The sequence below is a fragment of the Anolis carolinensis genome, chromosome 3 (assembly GCF_035594765.1).
Source record: "Anolis carolinensis isolate JA03-04 chromosome 3, rAnoCar3.1.pri, whole genome shotgun sequence".
Lineage (NCBI taxonomy): Eukaryota > Metazoa > Chordata > Lepidosauria > Squamata > Dactyloidae > Anolis > Anolis carolinensis.
Window position 1 is genome coordinate 9,979,545 of NC_085843.1, and position 21,408 is coordinate 10,000,952.

The 21,408-nt window shown below is 40.1% G+C and overlaps 1 protein-coding gene across 1 annotated transcript in view; it reads left to right on the top strand.

Moving 5' to 3' along the window:
• The window catches only part of usp35 (ubiquitin specific peptidase 35), a 34,898-nt gene extending 14,048 nt beyond the window's left edge, over positions 1-20,850 (top strand). The window contains exons 4-11 of the mRNA XM_062974512.1: positions 2,895-3,024; positions 4,213-4,314; positions 6,341-6,499; positions 10,370-10,563; positions 12,352-12,445; positions 13,686-13,792; positions 15,846-17,049; positions 19,714-20,850. Of these exons, the coding sequence (XP_062830582.1) occupies positions 2,895-3,024; positions 4,213-4,314; positions 6,341-6,499; positions 10,370-10,563; positions 12,352-12,445; positions 13,686-13,792; positions 15,846-17,049; positions 19,714-19,881 (2,158 nt within the window). The 3' untranslated portion in view covers positions 19,882-20,850. The remainder of the gene's footprint in view (positions 1-2,894; positions 3,025-4,212; positions 4,315-6,340; positions 6,500-10,369; positions 10,564-12,351; positions 12,446-13,685; positions 13,793-15,845; positions 17,050-19,713) is intronic.
• The last annotated feature ends 558 nt before the right edge of the window (positions 20,851-21,408 follow it).

Genomic DNA, 21,408 nt, shown 5'->3' on the forward strand with positions numbered 1-21,408 from the left:
TGTAGGCTTTCAACTTCAGGAGGAACAGTATCCTTAGAGACTCCATTGGACTTTCAAACTAGATAGAGGCGCTATTAGACTCTCAGAACAGAGATATGCTTTGGACTATGGACTATTGATTCTAAGAAAGATGCCCTGTGTTACCTACACAGAGAAACTACTTCAAATCCTATTTGTAACTAGATTGATATGCAAAGTACCTGTATGCTGAATACATGAAGTTTGTGAGTAAACTAACTATGTCACTTTTAAAGAAGTCTGTGTATTTTTGTCTCTTGAGAGCATGATTTGAAGGCAAATATATTTTAAGGGAGAGTAGATGTTTTGTGGGCAACTAAAAAGAACACTTCTGAAACTCTTTTATAGATAGATAGGTGTGTGTGTTTTGTGCATTGGCAAATCTTTGTCCCCAACAGCTCAAAGACATACCTAAGTACATCAGTTTAACAGCCGAAAAACCTAGGGCCAATCCAGACAGTATTTTTACCCCAGGAGCTCCTGCAGCAATCAGGAGGGTGGCCATTCCATGTAAACCTGGAAGCGATTGCTGCAAAAGGCAAAAAACGCGAGATTTCCAGGTGCAGGAATATAGCAGTTTTGAGCCAAATATCCGGATCTTTGCATGTCTGTATGTCCCTGCAATCGGAAATCACAGAATTTTTTATCTGGATTTGTTCCCGGGTTTTGTTTGTTCCTGATTGTTTGGTTCCTAAAAAGAAGGCGACACTTGAGTAGAAGGCAAAAACTTTGTCCTGGGAAGAGGAATTTTGTTTTTTACCTATTTAATAAAGTTTGTGGCAGAAAAATGAAGTTCCTGGGATGCAACAAGTATTTTCACATTAAGTAGTACACAATTAAACAGGAACATACACTTTCAAACCAGGAACAGAATGTCATCATTACTGTAATTAGTCAGACCTTGTTGTATGGCCATCTGTGCAGACAGCTTTCGTGGTGTACTTGTGCCAGGTAACAACAGGATGATGTTGCTGGGTTATGTTAGTTCCTCATTGGATATATGCTGACAACATGGATGCAGTTTAGTAAATGGCAAAAACTTACTACTGGCTGTTGGGACATGGGATGTACTGAAGAGAAATGTAAATACTGAGAGCCAAGATCATGCAGGAGGCTAATAGGAACAGCCATGTCTAACCTAGAAACAGCACCCCATTGTTTGATGCCACAAGTACACAACCAGATCTGTCTGGACAGATGGCCAGGCAGCCAGGCTCTAAAAAGTGTCAATAATGACAAAGTTCTGTTCCTGGCTTGAAAGTGTCTGTTCCTGTTTCTTTGTGCAGTGCTGACTTGGGCACAAGTGGTCCTATCCCATGAGGTTTGTTTGTGTGGCAGATACTTCATGAAATGTCTGACGAGCACAGTTTTTCTGGTCAGGACAAAGAACAGAACTTTTGCAGTGATCCACATATCCATATATTAGCACTTCGGGGCTTTTTTAAAAAGAAGCTGCTGAGGTTTCCCATGGAAGTTTCAGATTGGCCATCTTGGGAATCTCTGAATCTTGGAACAAAGCAGCAAGTCTGGACAATGGAGGCAGAAATCCCAGGACTAACAGGTCTGTATGTAGACTCCCTCTGAAGTCCTGGGATTTTTGCCCCTGTTTGAAACCTATGATTTAGTGCTGTCTGGAAGCACCCCTAGTTGCCTTGCATGAATGCCATTTTCCCAAAAGGTGCTGACTCTTTTTACCAAGAGGTTATGGCATCTTTTTGTCAAAAGGTTGCAACTTCTAGCAAGGTCATACCTTTCCAAGGATCATAAATTCTTCAAAAGGTTATGGAGATTTTCATTTTCCAAAAATAGTGGTTTGGGTGCTTGATTTTCAGAGAACAAAAATCGAATCCCTACTTGGCCACCTTGAGTGAGTCACACTCACTCAAGGAGCCCCCAGATGGCGTAGTGGACTAAGTGACTAGAAGGTTGGGTTGCTGACCTGAAAGCTGCCAGGTTCGAATCCCACCTGGGGAGAGTGTGGATGAGCTCCCTCTATCAGCTCCAGCTCCATGCGGGGACATGAGAGAAGCCTCCCACAAGGATGGTAAAAACATCAAAACATCCGGGCGTCCCCTGGGCAATGTCCTTGCAGACGGCCAATTCTCTCACTCCAGAAGCAACTCTGGTTGCTCCTGACATGAAAAAAAAAACTCTCTCAGCTTCAGAGGAAAGCAATGGCACACTTCCTCTGCAAATACATTGCAAAGAAAACCCCATGATAGGTTTGCTTTAGGGTCACCATAAGTTGGAAATGACTTGAAGGCACACAGCAACAACAACAACAATACCACACTCTTAACCAAAACTGGTATTTTTAGGATTTTATATTCATGTAAATTGTCCTGATGGGACTGTGTCTGGACAAAAAGCTGGAATGCATTCTTAATTAATTAGTTAATTAACTTACGAACTGGGAAAAAAATGATTCATTTGTTGCACTTTTAAGCTGCCCCAGTAGCTAGAGTTCTCTAAGGCATTGTAAAGATAAATGGAAACACATAAAATGTCAAACAGTGAACGGTAGGGAGAACAGTACACAATAAAACTGTTGAAGCTATAAAACCAGCCCTGAATTCAAACAACGCGGAGATGTGGGAGTGTGAAATACTCATATAAGGCAGCAAATCAGCTTTACCACATTGAAGGCTGAGAAAGGAAGAGAGATACTGAGGATGCATCTACACTATAGAATTAATACAGTTTGACACCACTTTAACTACAATCTACAATAGATTTACTGTCTCACTCATAGAAGCTACAAGCTGCCCCTGATAACTCTCAATAGGCTTGGGAGCTGCAATTTGAATACAACTTATGGTAACTTTCCAAGTTGCATTGTGTGGACTTTATTTTTAATGAATCTTCTCTCCTTGCAGGATGATTGAGTGGGTCTCCTGGCCTCTGGGGAAGAACATAGACAAATGGATCATTGCTTTGCTCAAGGGCTTGGCTGCAGTGAAGAAGTTCAGCATCTTAATCGAAGTCACGCTTTCCAAAATTGAGAGGGTCGGTATTATAGACCGGATTACTGTGTTTAATACAACTTTCTTTATCGCAAGTGACTTAGAACTAGGATATAAAACCTATCTTGGCCATTAAAGCCCACTGGATCCGTAGATTAATTATGGTAAAGTAAATAAAAAGCAACACCCAGAAAACAGGGAAATTCCAGACAGGAAATAATCAGGGCCAGCTAACACCTCCCAACAAAGGATTCCCCCAGGCAAGAAGCCGCCAAGCTTTGAAGTTGCAAGGCTATTCAATGCTAATCAAGGTGGCCAATTGTGACATTCAAATTTGCCTCCAACAGACAAGAGTTATTTCTCCCACCCTGGACGTTATTCCACAGATATGTAAAACTTACTGAGTCCTCTGTTGGGTGAGAAGGGCAGGATATAAATATTGTAATAAATAAAATCAATAAAATAATTTCCAACAGACCTCACAACCTCTGAGGATGCCTGCCATAAATGTGGGCGAAATGCCAGGAGAGAATGCTTTGGAACAGCTTGGAAATCTCACAGCAACCCAGTGATTCTGGCCATGAAAGCCTTTGACAACAAAGATGCCTAGTTTCCAACAGACCTCACAACCTCTGAGGATGCTTGCCATAGATGTAGGCAAAATGTCAGGAGAGAATGCTTCTGGAACATGGCCATACAGCCCGGAAAACTCACAGCAACCCAATGATTCTGGCCATGAAAGCCTTTGACAACAAAGATGCCTAGTTTCCAACAGACCTCACAACCTCTGAGGATGCTTGCCATAGATGTAGGCAAAATGTCAGGAGAGAATGCTTCTGGAACATGACCATACAGCCCGGAAAACTCACAGCAACCCAATGATTCTGGCCATGAAAGCCTTTGACAACAAAGATGCCTAGTTTCCAACAGACCTCACAACCTCTGAGGCTGTTTGCCATAGATGTAGGCAAAACGTCAGGAGAGAATGCTTCTGGAACATGGCCATACAGCCTGGAAAACTCACAGCAACCCAGTGATTCTGGCCATGAAAGCCTTTGACAACAAAGATAATTGCCGGTAGGCTGTTAGGAATTGTGGGAGTTGGAGTCCAAAACACCTGGAGGGCCGAAGTTTGCCCGTGCTTGGTATTGACCATTGACTTATTGCCAAGTTTGTATTACATTAACACTACAATTAAATCTGTTTTTCCTCCTATTTTTTCATTTTGTAGGTGTTTTCCAAGTTGCTGTATCCCATCCTGAGGGAGGGAGCGCTCTCTATTCTGTGCTATATGCTGCTCAGCTTCCAGCATTCGCACGAAGCATTTCACTTGGTAAGGAAGACAGTATTTGAGGCTTTAATTATCTCTCAATAGAAGTATGGCCGAAACAACCGTCCTTGAGTCTGAGTGTGCATCTACACTGTAGAATGAATGCATTTTGATACTGGTTTAACTGCTACTGATCAGTGCTAGGGAATCATGGCAGTTGTAGCTTTACAAGGTCTTTAGCCTTCCATTGCATTGAGGCATAGTAGCAAAAGTGGTGTCAAACTGCAGCGGCACCCTTAAAGACACAACCTGAAAAAGTGGGGTGGGGGAAAGTAGTTTTAAAGTGGTGTTTTCCTTTAGTGATATAGCAATAATAGCTTTATTTATTTTGTGTCAAAAGCATTGCATAATAAATAAGTTTAAAATTGATAAAATAAAGGGATCATGAGCTGCCGAATAGATTTAGACCAAAAACGGGCAACAGCGACTGCATTGTCTGTACCTTTGAAATTGAAGGATTTCTGGCCCAAGGAGTTGTGCTGATTTTGTCAGGCGAGGATCAATGAAACCTGTGGATATGGGGCCCATACTGTGTTTTTATGGAAGTTACTGTGTCTCTTAGTCCTGACCCCCAATGTATAGCTGATGAAACCTCCAATTAATCAAATTCTAATCTCTGTCAAGTATTTGTTTGAGAGAGTTGTATATTCCTGAAAGAGCTCCCAAGGGTCATCTAGTCTAACCCCATTCTACCCGATAGGACCGGGCTGTGGCGCAGCTGGCTAGTAACCAGCTGAAATAAATCACTACTGACCGAGAGGTCATGAATTCGAAGCCCGGGTCGGGTTAAGCCCCCGACCATTAAATAGCCCGGCTTGCTGTTGACCTATGCAGCCCCGAAAGACAGTTGCATCTGTCAATTAGGGAAATTTAGGTACGCTTTATGCAGGAGGCTAATTTAACTAATTTACAACATCATAAAACTGCCAGCAAAACTCGAGGAAAGGAATGAGGAAGTACAGCCACCAGTGGACAGTGAAGCAACAGCTCCCCCTGTGGCCGGAATCGTGAAGCTGGAAAAAAATGTTAAATGCCTCTGTGTCTGTCTATATTTGTTGTTTGTCTGTTGGAATTGAATGTTTGCCATATATGTGTTCATTGTAATCCGCCCTGAGTCCCCTTCGGGGTGAGAAAGAAGGGCGGAATATAAATACTGTAAATAAATAAATAAATAGGAAGCCACAATCCAAGCCTCCTGACAGATGGTCGTCTAGAAAAACATGGTCACTCCCATCTAAGGAACTCACAACATCTGCTCCATGGCTGTATCGTTGTTGTTGTTGTTGTTGTTGTTGTTGTTGCTGTTGTTGCTGCTGCTGTTGTTGTTATGTTTATTTATACTCCACCTTTTCTCTCCACCAGGAAGGAGGTTCAAAGCAGCTTACATTAAAAGCCTTTACATACAATTTTTAAAAATCTAAAAATATACACACATTAGATATCATTGGTATTAAAAATTTCAGTTAAAATCCATTAAAAACATAGTCAAAACTAAACCTCCATGCAGGTGTAAACATCCTTGACGTACGAATCTACTTTTCCAAAATAGTTTATACTCCATTATTACTACATTCCAACCATGAGACTCATCCCACCAGGTTTCAGTGATGCCCTTGTGCTGGCTGAACTGCTGACTTGAAGGCTGGCGGTTTGAATCCGCGAGACGGGGTGAGCTCCCATCTGTCAGCCCTAGCTCATGCAGGGACATGAGAGAAGCCCATGCAGGATGGTAACACATCCGGGCATTCTCTGGGCATCGTCTTTGTAGACAGCCAATTCTCTCACACCAGAAGTGATTTGCAGGATGTTCTCAAGTCGCTTCTGACTCGATAAAAAAAAATTAATGCTAATGTTATTTACCTTGTTATATTAACAATTCAGGTTCATGCTTTGGTGGAGCTCTGATAAATCAACAGCAGGAGGACAACCAAGCTAAACTTTACTTTATCCATTAAGGAGGTGTGTTACAAGTTGTTCTGAGACTTGGTTCCAGCCACTTGTTTTGAGGCTGATTTTGTTTGTTTTCTAGCTTCTTCCTCATATTCCCAAAGTGGTGGCTGCCCTCAACAAAGAAAATTCCAATTCGGCCGCAAGTTGCTTGGAACAGTTGGCTGAGCTCATCCACTGCATGTTCTTCCGTTTCTCGGGATTCCCAGACCTCTACGAACCTGTCGTGGAGGCCATCAAAGTAACCACTTCCTTTTTTATCTGCATGCAGCAAACAAATGGGGAGAAATAATTGGGGAAGTTATGCTAAAATGAGGATAATGTTTTCTTATTTTTAAATGAGGGTGCACCTACACTGCAGCATTAATGCAATTTGATGTCACTTTAATTGTATGGAATCACGTGGGCTGTAATTTTACAAGGTTTTGAGCTTTTTCCGACCAAGAATGCTGGTGCTTCACCTAACTGCATCTACCATTGATTCCATAACATTGAGTCACGACAGTTAAAGTGATTGTCACACTGCATTAATTTCACAGCGTAGATGCACCCTGAGTTAAAGAAATAGATTTAAAGAAGGATATAATTTAACAATAGACTTATTTGATATGTGAAATACATCAAAATAACAAGATTGTTAATGCCAGAGATGAAAATAGACTACAAGATTTTAAAACCCTCAAGAGGTCAATGGGAAGTCATTCAAATTTTTCTTTCTTTCTTTTTCTATTATCCTTATTTATTATTATTTTTTTACTTATCCATTTTTATGTTTATTATTTATTTTTCTTTTCTCTTCTTGTTTTATTTTCCTTTTCTTCTTGGTTTTTGTTTTCTACTTACACTCCACTTTTTCAACACAATTGTTTTCCTCGCTTTCACTGTAATCTATATATATAAAAGAGTGATGGCATCACGGCAATTCACAAAACAACAAAAGTACAGGCCCCCCAACCTCAAAATTTGACAACACAACCCATCATCCACGCCTCAAGGTTGATACAACAAAAAGAAAAGAAAAATAAAGTCCTAATTAGAGGGAGAGCAATAATTTTTTTATCCAATTGCTGCCAGTTTAGAGGGCTAATCTCTGCCCACTTGGTTGCCTAGCAACCATGGGACAGCCAGGATTCAGTTAGGGGACAGGCAGATTTAGGCCTCACTTAGGCTTCTTCCACAGATTATCTAATTTGCACTGGATTATATGGCAGTGTAGACTCAAGGCCCTTCCACACAGCTATATAACCCATTTAGAATCTTATATTATCTGCTTTGCACTGGATTATCTTGACTCCGCACTACCATATAATCCACTTCAGTGTGCATTTTATACAGCTGTGAAGAAGGAGCCTCATATAATCCAGTTCTGAGCAGATAATATAAGATTAGAAATATACAGTAGAGTTTCACTTATCCAACATAAACAGGCCGGCAGGATAAGTGAATATGTTGGATAATAAGAAGGGATTCAGGAAAAGCCAATTAAACATCAAATTAGGTAATCGTTATACAAATTAAGCACCAAAACATCATATTATACAACAAATTTGACAGAAAAAGTAGTTCCATTCGCAGTAATGCTATGTAGTATTTACAGTAGAGTCTCACTTATCCAACACTCGCTTATCCAACGTTCTGGATTATCCAACACATTTTTGTAGTCAATGCTTTCAATATATCGTGATATTTTGGTGCTAAATTCATAAATACAGTAATTACTATATAGCATTACTGTGTACTGAACTACTTTTTCTGACAAATTTGTTGTCTAACATGATGTTTTGGTGCTTAATTTGTAAAATCATAACTTAATTTGATGTTTAATAGGGTTATCCTTAATTCCTCATTATCCAACATATTCGCTTATCCAACGTTCTGCCAGCCCGTTTATGTTGGATAAGTGAGACTCTACTGTACTGTATTTACAAATTTACCACTAAAATATCACAATGAATTTAAACACTGACTACAAAAACATTGATGGCAGACTGCGTTGGATAATCCAGAACATTGTATAAGCGAATGTTGGATAAGTGAGATTCTTCTTTAATATGAAATAATTACTGGGATAGAATAATGCAGAACAATATAATCTCTAAAACCAGGACAGTAAATAAACAGGGGAATTCCACACAGGAAACAATCGGGGCCAGCTAACACCTCCCAACAAAGTATTCCCATCATCAAAGTCTGGCAAATCCTGTTTTCTCAGGGCCACAGACAGTAGAAGCACATAAAATATCGCAAACAACACCACTCTGAAAACAAGGGAATTCCAGACAGGAAACAATCAGGGCCAGCTAACAGCTCCCAACAAAAAATTCACTCAGGGAGGAAACAGCCAGGCTTTAAAGCTGCAAGGCCATTACATCCTAATCATTTTTCCTAATTGTAGCATTCATACTTGCCTCCAACAAACAAAAAAAACCAATCAGAAATATTGTATATTCACAACCTTTAGGAAATAATATCCCCTGATGGCGCAGCGTGTTAAAGCGCTGAGCTGCTGAACTTCTGGACCGAAAGGCCACAGGTTTGAATTGGGGGAGCGGAGAGAGCCCCCACTGTTAGCCCCAGCTTCTGCCAGAAGTTCGAAAACATGCAAATGTGAGTGGATCAATAGGTACTGCTCCGGTGGGAAGGTAACGCCGCTCCATGTAGTCATCCCACATGACCTTGGAGGAGTCTACGGACAACGCCGGCTCTTCGGCTTAGAAATGGAGATGGGCACCAACCTCCAGAGTCAGACACGACTGGGCTTAATGTCTGGGGAAAACCTTTACCCTTGACCTTAACTACCACCAATTCCTCAATACTTTATTTCCCATACCACCATGTTTCGCCACAGCAACGCGTGGCCGGGCACAGCTAGTCTATATATATAAAAGAGTGATGGCTTCGGGGCAGCGGACAAAACAACAGAACTACAGCCCCCCCCAACCTCGAAATTTGACAACAGAACCCATCATTCACGGCTCTAGGTTGATACAACAAAAATAAAAGAAAAACAAAGTCCTAATTACAGGGAGAGGAATAATAGTTTTTATCCAATTGCTGCCAGTTTGAAGGCTAAACTCCGCCCACTTGGTCTCCTAGCAACCTACTCAGCCCAGGGGACAGGCACAGTTAGGCCTCACTTAGGCCTCTTCCACAGATTATCAGATTTTAACTGGATTATATGGCAGTGTAGACCCAAGGCCCTTCCATACAGCTATATAACCCATTTAGAATCTTATATTATCTGCTTTGAACTGGATTATCTTGAGTCCACACTGCCACTTTATGCATACTAAACATAAAGACAACCATACAACAGACATTCAATACCACCTCTACCTCAACAATTTCTCACCAACACCACCAGACGACGCCACAGCAACGCGTGGCCGGGCACAGCTAGTTATAGATAAAAGTACAATAAAAACTATTAAAAAAAGAAAAGAAATAGACTCAAATCCAGTGGCAAGTCCCAACAGAGTAAATTCAATGGATCAATGGGATTTAGATAAATATTGAGTTGTAATGAACTCAAGCAGCGATCCCAACACACCAAATCACTTGGTAAATTATACTATGTAACAAAATTTGAAAAATGTTCTGTTCCTGGTTTGAAAGTGTAATTTTCTGTTTTAATTGTGTGATACTTACTTTGAAAGTACAGTAGTTGTTATACTCCAGAAACTTTGGAGTATAGTTTGTGGCTGTTAGGATTTGTGGGAGTTAAAGTCCAAAACACCTGGAAGGTTGAAGTTTGCCCATGCCTGCTTTAGAGGATGGCATATGATGAATATTATAAATATTATCAATAAATGGGTACCACATTCTGCGAAAGTCAGAATAAGGTTTTTAGCAGAGTATAAGGGAAAACTTGGGGAAGTTGCTGGAAACTATTAGTTTCCAGAATTTCCTGTTTGGAAGATTTAGAGAACAGCAGTCCAACAAGTAGCTTTCCTGAGTATGTAAGTTATATTTTTGGCAAAAAGGACCCCAAATGTTCTGCATGTGTGCCCTTTGCAAGGTGAATTGAAATCCATGATAACTGATAAAATCAAAACGGTCGCTATGATTCCACAAACTGATTCTACTCTTTCGATTGCTTTGTTCTCCGAAGGATCTTCCCATTCCAAACGAAGACCGAATAAAACACTTGCTTGGCCAAAACGCCTGGACCTCACAGAAGAACGAATTGGCCAGTTTTTACCCCCGCCTGGCCTCCAAATCGGAAACAGGGAAAATAGGGTTAATTAACCTGGGGAATACCTGCTATATGAACAGCATCATCCAAGCTCTCTTCATGGCCTCAGAGTAAGTTTCTTGCCTGTCTTTGCACTTATGTTTTCCTCTACAACTTTTGATCATTAGGTTTAGTTGTTTCTGTATTTATTATATGCATCCCATTTAAAGGATGATGGAACTAAGTATTATATTATTATAGGGTTGCTGTGAGTTTTCCAGGCAGCATGGCCATGTTCCAGAAGCATTCTCTCCTGACATTTCGCCTACATTTATGGCAGGCATCCTCAGAGGTTGTGAGGTTGCAGAGGGTGAGGATGCCTGCCATAGATGTGGGTGAAATGTCAGGAGAGAATGCTTTTGAAACATGGCCATACTGCCTGGAAAACTCACAGGAACTCAGTGATTCTGGCCATGAATTCCTTCGACAACACATATATTATTATACTTTTTTATATAAAGTTCTTTCCTCTCCCAAAACAAACTCAAAGTGGCTAAAAGAGACTTAAATGCATTTTGGAAGAAGCCTTCAAATGATGTATGGAAGAAGAATATTTCCTTTTTCTTATGCAGGTTCAGTTTACATGTGCATATTGTTAGTTTTGAATAAAAAGTTTGCCAAAATGGTCTTGTTTAGGATGTAGCTCCATGTTATTTTTTGTCTCTGGTACCAATTTTTCTGTTTAAAAAAGTACAGTAATACTCAGGGATACATATCAGTTTTGCTACCTAAAGCCCCTTCTACACTGCCATATAAAATCCAGATTATATGCTTTGAACGGGGTTATATGAATGTGGTTCAGAGCCTCCGGTGGCTCAGTGTGTTAAAGCGCTGAGCTGCTGAACTTGCAGACCAAAAGGTCCCAGGTTCAAACCCGGGAGTGGAGTGAGCGCCTGCTGTTAGCTCCAGCTTCTGCCAACCTAGCAGTTTGAAAACATGCAAGTGTGAGTAGATCAATAGGTACCGCTCCAGCGGGAAGGTAACAGCGTTCCATGCAGTCATGCCGGCCACATGACCTTGGAGGTGTCTACGGACAACGCCGGCTCTTCGGCTTAGAAATGGAGATGAGCACCAACTCCCAGAGTCGGACATGACTGGATTTAACGTCAAGGGAAACCTTTACCTTTACCTTATATGGCAGTGTAGACTCATATAATCCAGTTCAAAGCAAATAATGTGGATTATCTGCTTTGATAATCTGGATTATATGGCAGTGTAGAAGGGACTTGAGATATGCCTGAACTCAGAATGCTTTTCGTCTCTCATTGTACATAGTCTTATTTATGTGTTGTCGAAGGCTCTCAAGGCCGGAATCACTGGGTTGCTGTGTGCTTTCCGGGCTATATAGCCATGTTCCAGAAGCATTCTCTCCTGACATTTCACCTAGATCTACGAGGCATCCTCAGAGGTTGTGAGGTCTGTTGGAAAGTAGGCAAGTGGGGTTTATATACCTGTGGAATGAATATCCAGGGTGGGAGAAAGAACTCCTGTCTGTTTGAGACAAGTGTGAATGTTGCAATTGGCCAGCTTGATTAGCATTGAATCACCTTGCAGCTTCAAAGCCTGGCTACTTCCTGCCTGGGGGAATCCTTTATTGGGAGGTGTTAGCTGGCCATGATTTTTCACAGATATATAAACTCCACTTGCCTAATTTCCAACAGACCTCACAGCCTCGGAGGATGCCTGCCCTAAATGTGGGCGAAATGTCAGGAGAGAATGCTTCTGGAACATGGCCATACAGCCTGGAAAACTCACAGCAACTTAGTCTTCTTAATGCTTTTTTGATGGATAGAGACTACTTTAAATTCTGATCATGTATAGATTCAGTAGGCTTACCATTTTAATATGTTTCTTTCAAGTTTCAGGCGCTCTGTGCTGAGTTTAGCAGAGAACAATTCCCAGCCCTTGATGGCAAAGCTTCAGTGGCTGTTTGCCTTTCTAGAACACAGTCAGGTAATTATTGGGGAATATATTAGTAATCCTAGCCCTTTTGTAATCCTTGCTGAATGTCCCCGCTTTGTCTATTTCCTTAAATGTTGAGTGGGTAGCATTTATGTACAGTAAGACCTCTTTATCTGCAGGGAATACATTCTCAGATAGATTGTGGTTACCTGAAACTGTGGATATGACCAAACACCATTAAATCACCTGTCTTCTGGTCCCACTAACATTGTATCCTACAATTGTATTGGAGGACCTAGATATTCTTAAGACAAATTTAGAAATCTTCTATATTCTCCAGTGCAATGTTATGGAAACTTTTGTATGAAGCATACCATAAAATTGCTGGGATGACCTAGCAAATTCCTAGCGAGATCATTTTTATCTAGACGGCAATAAGTGAAACTGCAAATATAGGTTTTGTGGCTCTTACTATATTTCATTCTTAAAGGTAAAGTTCTTAAAGGTAAAGGTTTCCCCTGATATTACGTCTAGTTGTATCCGACTCTGAGGGTTGGTGCTCATCTCCATGTTTAAGCCAAAGAGCCGGCATTGTCCATAGACACCTCCAAGGTCATGTGGCCAGCATGACTGCATGGAGTGCTGTTACCTTCCCGCTGGAGCGGTACCTATTGATCTACTCACATTGGTATGTTTTCAAACTGCTAGGTTGGCAGAAACTGAGGCTAATAGCGGGAGCGCACTCTGCTCCCCGGATTCAAACTGCCAACCTTTCAGTCAGCAAGTTCACCAGCTCAGCGGTTTAATCCACTGCGCCACCAAGGGCTCCCATTCTTAAAGCAACTTAAATATCAATGTAGAGAAGAGAAGATCAACACAAAGGTAAATAATAGTACAGAGATGGAGTAACTTCAAACAGTTGTTAAAGGATCAGAATTGCAACCTTTGTGTCCTCAATGCAGGATCTCCAGCTACAGCACCTGCAGCAGGTAGCGGTCCATTCTCTTTTGGAAGACAGCCAGAGAAAGAGATCCCACTGTCTAGGGAATTGGTCCTATTGCCGAAGCCAAGCTGGCACAATGCTATGGAACCCTGGGAGTTGTAGTTTCCTGAGGCACTCTTTGGCAGAGGGGGTTTAAAGACTTGTAAAACTACAATTCCTATGATTCCCTAGCATTAGGAGCCATGGAAATGCCTGCATTCATTCAACATCATAGGTGCACCCACAGTTTGCCTTCCCTTCAGCTGTCTATATTGCATATATAAATTATTTTCTCCCTTTCTCTTCCAGAGGCCTACCATTTCACCTGAAAGCTTTTTATTGGCTTCATGGCCTCCTTGGTTCACAAGGGGAGCCCAGCAGGATTGTTCTGAATACTTGAAATACCTGCTTGATAGGTAAGTTGATCTCTGTCCTGGAGAACTTTCTGTCCAGTAAAGCAGCCTCTTTACTGTTTCAGCAACACAAACAAAGTTGTGTGTATGTGTGTATTTATATGTATGTATGTGGCTCTTACTATGTATGTATGTATGTATGTATGTATATAGATATAGATATGGAGATGGATGTTAAATCATGCAAAGGTAATATAGCCCTCATATACTCAGGGGATATGTTCCTGAAACCTGAGATAATACTGAGCCCTATTGAAATGAGCAGCTTCTTGCTTAAGCATACCACTGAATGCCTAGAAACAATACCTCTCTAGTATTTCTACATTCTTTTGCTCAAATCTATGGTCAACTTCTGGCAGAATCATACCATAGAATTGTGGTTGAGGACCAAGAAAATGCCTAGAGAGAAGTACAGTAGAGTCTCGCTTATCCAATGTAAACGGGCCAGCAGAACATTGGATAAGTGAATATGTTGGATAATAAGGAGAGATTAAGAAAAAGCCCATTAAACATCAAAATACATTATGATTTTACAAATTAAGCACCAAAACATCATGTTATACAACAAATTTGACAGAAAAAGTAGTTCAATATGAAATAATGCTATGTAGTAATTACTGTATTTACGAATTTAGCACCAAAATATCATGATTTATTGAAAACATCGACTACAAAAATGCGTTGGATAATCCAGGACGTTGGATAAGCGAGTGTTGGATAAGTGAGACTCTACTGTATGTATTATATAATAGATATTTAGAATTAATTCATTTACAGTGAAGTTATTTTGTTTCTTTGTTTCTTATTTATTCCACAATTTTATTATCTCACTAATTTATTATGACATAATAGCAAATAAACATCGCTTTGTTATATCATTAATTTATTCTGGTATGGTGACCTTTTCCTATGTATAGCATAGGTAAGTTCATCTTGATGTTGCAAAGTTATGCATTTTGATGTTGCAGAGTGATGCCCTTCCACGATGGCAGAGATTAGTGGATTTGATTATGTTGGAAATAGCAACCTCCCAAGCCTCTCATGCTATTTATTTGTGAATGTATATATTTGCTAATCTGTATTTTATGTGTATGTTGTTTTGCTAGTTTGACTGTACCTCTTCGTTGTGGGAGGGATTATAGACATGTGATTGTACTGAGCATGTTCAGATTCAGGACTCCCTTTTGTATTCCTCTTTTGCATCAGACCTCAGTGGAGGTGGATGCATGTATGTTGCTGTTTTGACTTCAATATAGACATGTTCTTCTTCTTCTTTTTTATCTCTGAGTGCCTACTCTAAATTAAAAAGTTTTTAAAGGGAGTGTATATGTTTTGGGCAGTTTCAACTTTTAAAAAACAATCCCCTGTTAGCCAATTTTTTTTTGTAGTGGCATGTCTTTGTCCTTGGCAGTTCAAAAACATGGTTCTTCAGTTTAACAGCTGAGTTACCTGTGTGCCATTACATGAATACTTGTAAATATCACTTGTTCAAAGAGTTGACTTCTAAGAAGGTCATGCTTTTCCTGACTACTGGTTTTCAAAAGGTGGTCTCCACATATTCATGGAGATTCACATTTGCCAAAAGGATATATGCCCAGAGTCTGGGTACAGTTATTTTCCAATATATTATTCACAGATTTTATTAAAATATTATCTCTAGGAATCTCTTGGACCTCCAGTACAATTTTATGATCAACATCTACCAAACCTTGGTCATAGATACATGAAGTGGGGTATAGAGAATTCTAGAAAGAACACCTCCCAAGAGTACAATTCTATGGCCAACTTCTAGCGGAAGTTGGCTTATAGTCATGCTGAAGATAAATAGTCCCAGAAAGGTCTTCTCTCAGATAATAATAGCATTTAAATTCAGTTTTTCACTTTTACAAGGGCCCTGTACCCTTAACCCTAGAGAATATGACTGTACATATAAGTGTTTCTTGTGAGAATAGACAGCTTGCACCATAAATATTATCACATCCTGGTGTTGGACGGTGGGTTTCTGTCATACGTTGTCCCACATTCTTTCTTTCTTCCTTCCCATTTTCCCAAAAAGGCTGCATGAAGAAGAGAGAACAGGGAGAAGAATTTATCAGAAACTCAAAGGCTCCTCCTTGAAGTCTCCTCATTCTGTGAACAAGACTCTAGTTGAAAAGATGTTCGGTGGCAAAATTAAGACGAAAATCCGTTGTCTGAAGTGCCTAAAGGTCTCTTCCAGAGAAGAAGCCTTCACGGACCTCTCCTTGGCTTTCCCACCAGCGGATCAGCCTGTGCCTACACCTGCGGACACTACCTCGCTTTTACCCATTGAGGAAATGGGACCAGAGATCTTGCATTCCAGCCTAGAAGCCCAGCCTAGGCTGAATGATTCGCCAAGGAGATCAGGAACGTTTGCTGTGCCCAGGGTTATTCCTTCCAAAGTGTTGTCAGTCGAAACGTTAGGACCGGAAGGTCAAGAAACCCCTTTCCTTTTGAGACCTGAACGAGATGCCAATGGGACAAAGCCCGATGAAGATTCAACATTGGTCTTGAAGGGTCTTGAAGAAGCTTCCCGATCTGTCCCCGATTTGATCAATTATTTCTTATCGCCGGAGATGCTGACGGCGGAGAACCAGTATCACTGTGAAAACTGTGCCTCCCTTCAAGACGCAGAGAAGCTGGCGGAGCTGACGGAAGGTCCGCACTACCTCATCCTCACCTTGTTGAGGTTCTCCTTTGACTTGAGGGCTATGAGGAGGAGGAAGATCCTTGACAACGTCTCGGTCCCCTTGGTGTTGAAGCTGCCGGTCTTGGTTGCCTCTGAAGAACTGAGTGATGCTCATGGCGGCCACACTTCGTCATACACTCGCTTCGCTTCGGTGGTGTACGATCTGTGCAGCGTGGTGGTGCACTCCGGAGTCTCCTCGGAGAGCGGCCATTACTATTGCTACGCCAGGGAGTGCGAGGACGGCAACACCAAAAGTGACCCCAAGGAAGGTTCTTGGAACGAAGCCTCTGAGAAACCTCCAGACCTTGCGATCCAGTGGTTCCTTTTCAATGACACCAGGGTCTCCTTCTCATCTTTTGAGTCGGTCAGCCATGTCACCTCTTTCCTACCCAAGGACACTGCATATCTGCTGTTTTATAGGCAGAGGTCAACCCAGTCCCTAAATGGAAGATCTGAGGCAGCTGTAGAGTCTGGCCATGTGAATGGAGATTTGCATTCTCCAGATAAAAACCTGATGGAAGCCATTGCGAAGGATAACATCCTCTTCTTACAGGTAATATTGACTAACTTCATGTCTGTTACTATGTCTTTTTTTTCTTGGGATTTTAAAAAGCTTTTCCTTGCAATTTATTAAAAAGCATTAAAATTTGGGAAGCACATTAATCTTTAATCATTTTAACACTGACAATAGTTTAATTCCATTTTAATGCTCACTTTTGGTACCCTTTTAGCCGTTTTTCAAATTGTAAGCCACCTTGAGTCCCAGATTTGGGAGAAAGGTGAGATCACCTATCTATCTATCACCTATTTATTTTAACATATACAGTAGAGTCTCACTTATCCAACACTCGCTTATCCAATGTTCTGGATTATCCAACGCATTTTTGTAGTCAATGTTTTTGATATATCATGATATTTTGGTGCTAAATTCATAAATACAGTAATTACTACATAGCATTACTGCGTATTGAACTACTTTTTCTGCCGAATTTGTTGTCTAACATGATGTTTTGGTGCTTCATTTGTAAAATCATAACCTAATTTGATGTTTAATAGGCTTTTCCTTAATGCCTCTTTATTATCCAACATATTTGCTTATCCAACATTCTGCCGGCTTATGTTATGTTGGATAAGTGAGACTCTACTGTATACTGTATATATTCAAGTATAAGCCTATTTTTTCAGCCCTTTTTTGATGTTTTATTGTTGGTATAATTGTTTTATCATTTTATTGCTGTATGTTCTCGGGCTTGGTCCCCATGTAAGCCGCTCCGAGTCCCCATTGGGGAGATGGGTCGGGGTATAAAAATAAAGTTATTAAAGTTATTATTATTTTTTTAAGACTGAAAAAGCCCCCCTCGGCTTATACTCGGGTGAGGGTCCTGGTTGGCTTATATTTGGGTCAGCTTATACTCGAGAATATATGGTACATTTATTATTTTCCTCTATTATTATTGGTATTATTACATTTATTATTTTTCTCTATTATTGTTGCTATTACATTTATTTTACTCTATTTTTTATTATTAATAATACATTTATTATTTCACTCTGATCTTATTATTATTATTAAATTTATTATTTTACTCTATTATTACATTTATTTTTTACTCTATTATTATTAAAATGATACATAAGCACATTTACATTGAAGAAGATGAGAATAATGATTTAATCAGAATTGGACAGTCTTATCTTAAATTTGAGCTTTATGTAAATATTCAAAAACATTTAACCTACTGGTGCCTCAATTAATGTAATTTTATTGGTATCTATTTTTATTTCTGAAATTTACCACTCTTGGCTTACACTAGAGTCAATGTTTTCCCAGTTTTTTGTGGTAAAATTAGGTGCCTCGGCTTATATTCAGGTGGGCTTATACTCGAGTATATACGTATATATTTTAACTATATTTATGCCCCACCCTTCTCATTCCAAAGGGGACTCAGAGAGGCTTATATAATTTGCACAATTCGATGCCACAAATCAATAATATACGATATATTACAATTGCATTGTTACTTTTTCTGGGATGACATACCATCATGGACAAGTGGGGTAAACAGTACATTTCAGGGGAACTCTACTAATTATTTTAGTATTTGAAAATAAGAATTTGGCAAATAAAAATCTTATATTGCTCACGTTATGTGCCGCAAGACTCAAAATGGTTGGAACCTGGAAAAAATAGGAAAATTTATTTATCAATAAATAATTGATTAAACAAGTTATGGGCTATAGCCCTATCAGAAAAATTAACCTATCAATTAAGATTAGCAAAAGGAGAAATAAAAGATCTATTTGATCATCATATTTATTTATTTATTTATTTCCAGTATTTATATTCCGCTCTTTTTACCCCGAAGGAGACTCAGGGTGGATCACAATGTACACGTACATGGCAAACATTCAATGCTATATGAACAAAGAGACAGAGACAAAGACAGACACAGAGGCAATTTAACCTTCTCTAGCTTCCAGCTTCTTGAGGGTATGCTCGATTCCACCCACAAGGGGAGCAGCTGCTTCATCCTCCACTATGACACTGAGTCTTTGGATACTTACTCATTCCAAACGCTGCTGGACGATTTTTATGGTGTCGTAAATTGTCAAATTAGCCTCCCCACATAAGTGGTACCTAAATTTCCTACTTGATAGATGCAACTATCTTTCGGGTTGCTTAGGTCAACAATGAGCAGGGCACTTTTTTATTTTAATGGTTGGGTGCTCGCTCCCACACGAGCTGGCCTCGAACTCATGACCTCTTGGTCATAGTGATTTATTGCAGCTGGCTACTAACCAGCCTGCGCCACAGGAGTGAAGGGAGTGCTCTTGCCCTAAGAATCCTCCTCCTTGAACTGAAGACTGGAGAAGGTCCAGAACGCCTTGAAGCCTAGCAATCATATATAGGACAATTCACCAGTATTAATGCCAAATACATCAATTTAATGTTTTTCAATGCTTGAATCCATTTTTGCACATTTTAGTGCTTTTAAATGCTGTTTTTCAGCTTTAACAATTCATGAATCACACAACAGTCTAATTTTCCTTGTGGTTGTGTGTGCCTTCAAGCCATTTCTGACTTAAGGTGATCCAATAGTTGGGTGTTTTGCGGCTGAGTATGTATGAGTTGCCCAAGGTCACCCATTGGGTTTCCACAACCAAAGCAGGGATTCAAACCTTGGTTTCCAGAGATTTATCTTTCTTTTTCTTGTAGGAGCAGGAAAAGGAAGCCCGAAGCAGAAGTGCCTACATTTCGGCTTTACCCAAATCCCCTCTTTGGTGGAAAGACTTTGATGGGGATGACGATGATAATTCCTCGGGGGGTGGCGGGCACGATCCTGGCGGAGGAAACTCAGGTTCTTTCCATGGACTTGTCTTCTAGAAGAGCCGTGGCCCGGCGGTCAACACTGGAACCATCAAATAAGTCTCAGTTCTCTGGTCTGTGAATCTTAACAGCAGAATGACACCCAACGTGATCAGAGAGAGCCCTGCAAAACTGTGTTCAATTGTTATCCTCCACCGGCTATTGTCTACATCTCCATGGAGTTCTGGGAACTATAGTTTTCCTGGAGCAAGGAAACAAACGGGTAACACTCACTCTCCTTGCAGAATTGCAATTCCTACAAACTGCAAGAGGGAGATATAGCACTGTTCGATGTAGTTTATAGTGTTCTGGAACTCCCTCCAATTTTGTAGATGTCTAGGGGAAATGCATCATGAAATGCTTCAATGCTGCAAATCTGGACTTAACCCACAACTCAAGGAAATTTCCATCAAAGTTGTGTGTGATGCCATGTTTCCAAGCAAAGTGTGCGGGTGGGTGTTGAAACTTTATGGCTGAGCTGGATCATTGTTGTCCATGGAAATGTTGAGTGGCATTGGACAGAGAGAAATGTATTCATTGAGCCCTTGGTGTTTACTAAGGTTTGGTTCTGGATACCAAAATCCATTGGAGGCTAAAGTCGCATTATATACAATAGCGTAGTAAAATGGTGTCTCATATATAAAATGGCAAAATCTAGGATTGCTTTTTGGATTTTAAAAAATATATCTTTGGGTAGAATCCGTGGATGCAGAATCTGTGGATATAGAGGGCCAAATGTATGAAGGCTTGTTTAGCTAAACAGTAGAAGCTGTTTACAATCAGGTCTTGCTTCCGATTAGATGGGACTAAATTCAGATGTTGGAGTCCTATTTTGGAAAATACTGGCCTCTAACTCCTTGCCATTGGCTATGCTGACTAGGACTCATGGCAGCTGCAGTCCAATTGCATCTGATGGGGGAATTCATTGCCTAACCATGCCTTTATATCATGAGGTAAGGTTATTATTAAATATTGGTATTATAGTGATACCACACTTTTGTTCTTTGCTTCTCCTTCCTTTCTGGATTTTGTAGTTCTGGGTAATCTTCCTCAAGTGTCCAGCTTTAGGGACCTCCTAAGAGTCATATTTTCTCCAACTCCTCCCCCTCCCAAAGCCATAGTTTTTTTTTTAAACAACCTCTTGCTATGTTTTTCTTTGCTATGTAATTTCTCTATAATGCTTTAGGTCAGAGCTTTCCAAACATTTCATGTTGGTGACACGTTTTTAAAACATGCATCGCTTTGCAACATAGTCAGTTTTACTAACAACCCCCTTAAAAGATATACAAGCACATACAGAAATTGTAATAACAAGAATGTATGGGGACACAACATATCTCATAAAAATCTTTCATTATATATATATATATATATATATATATATATATATATATATATATATATATATGAGTCTCGCTTATCCAACATTCTGTATTATCCAATGTAGCCTGCCTTTTAGTAGTAAATGTTTTTGTAGTTAATGTTGCCAATACATTGCAATGTTTTGGTGCTAAATTCGTAAATACAGTAATTACTATATAACGT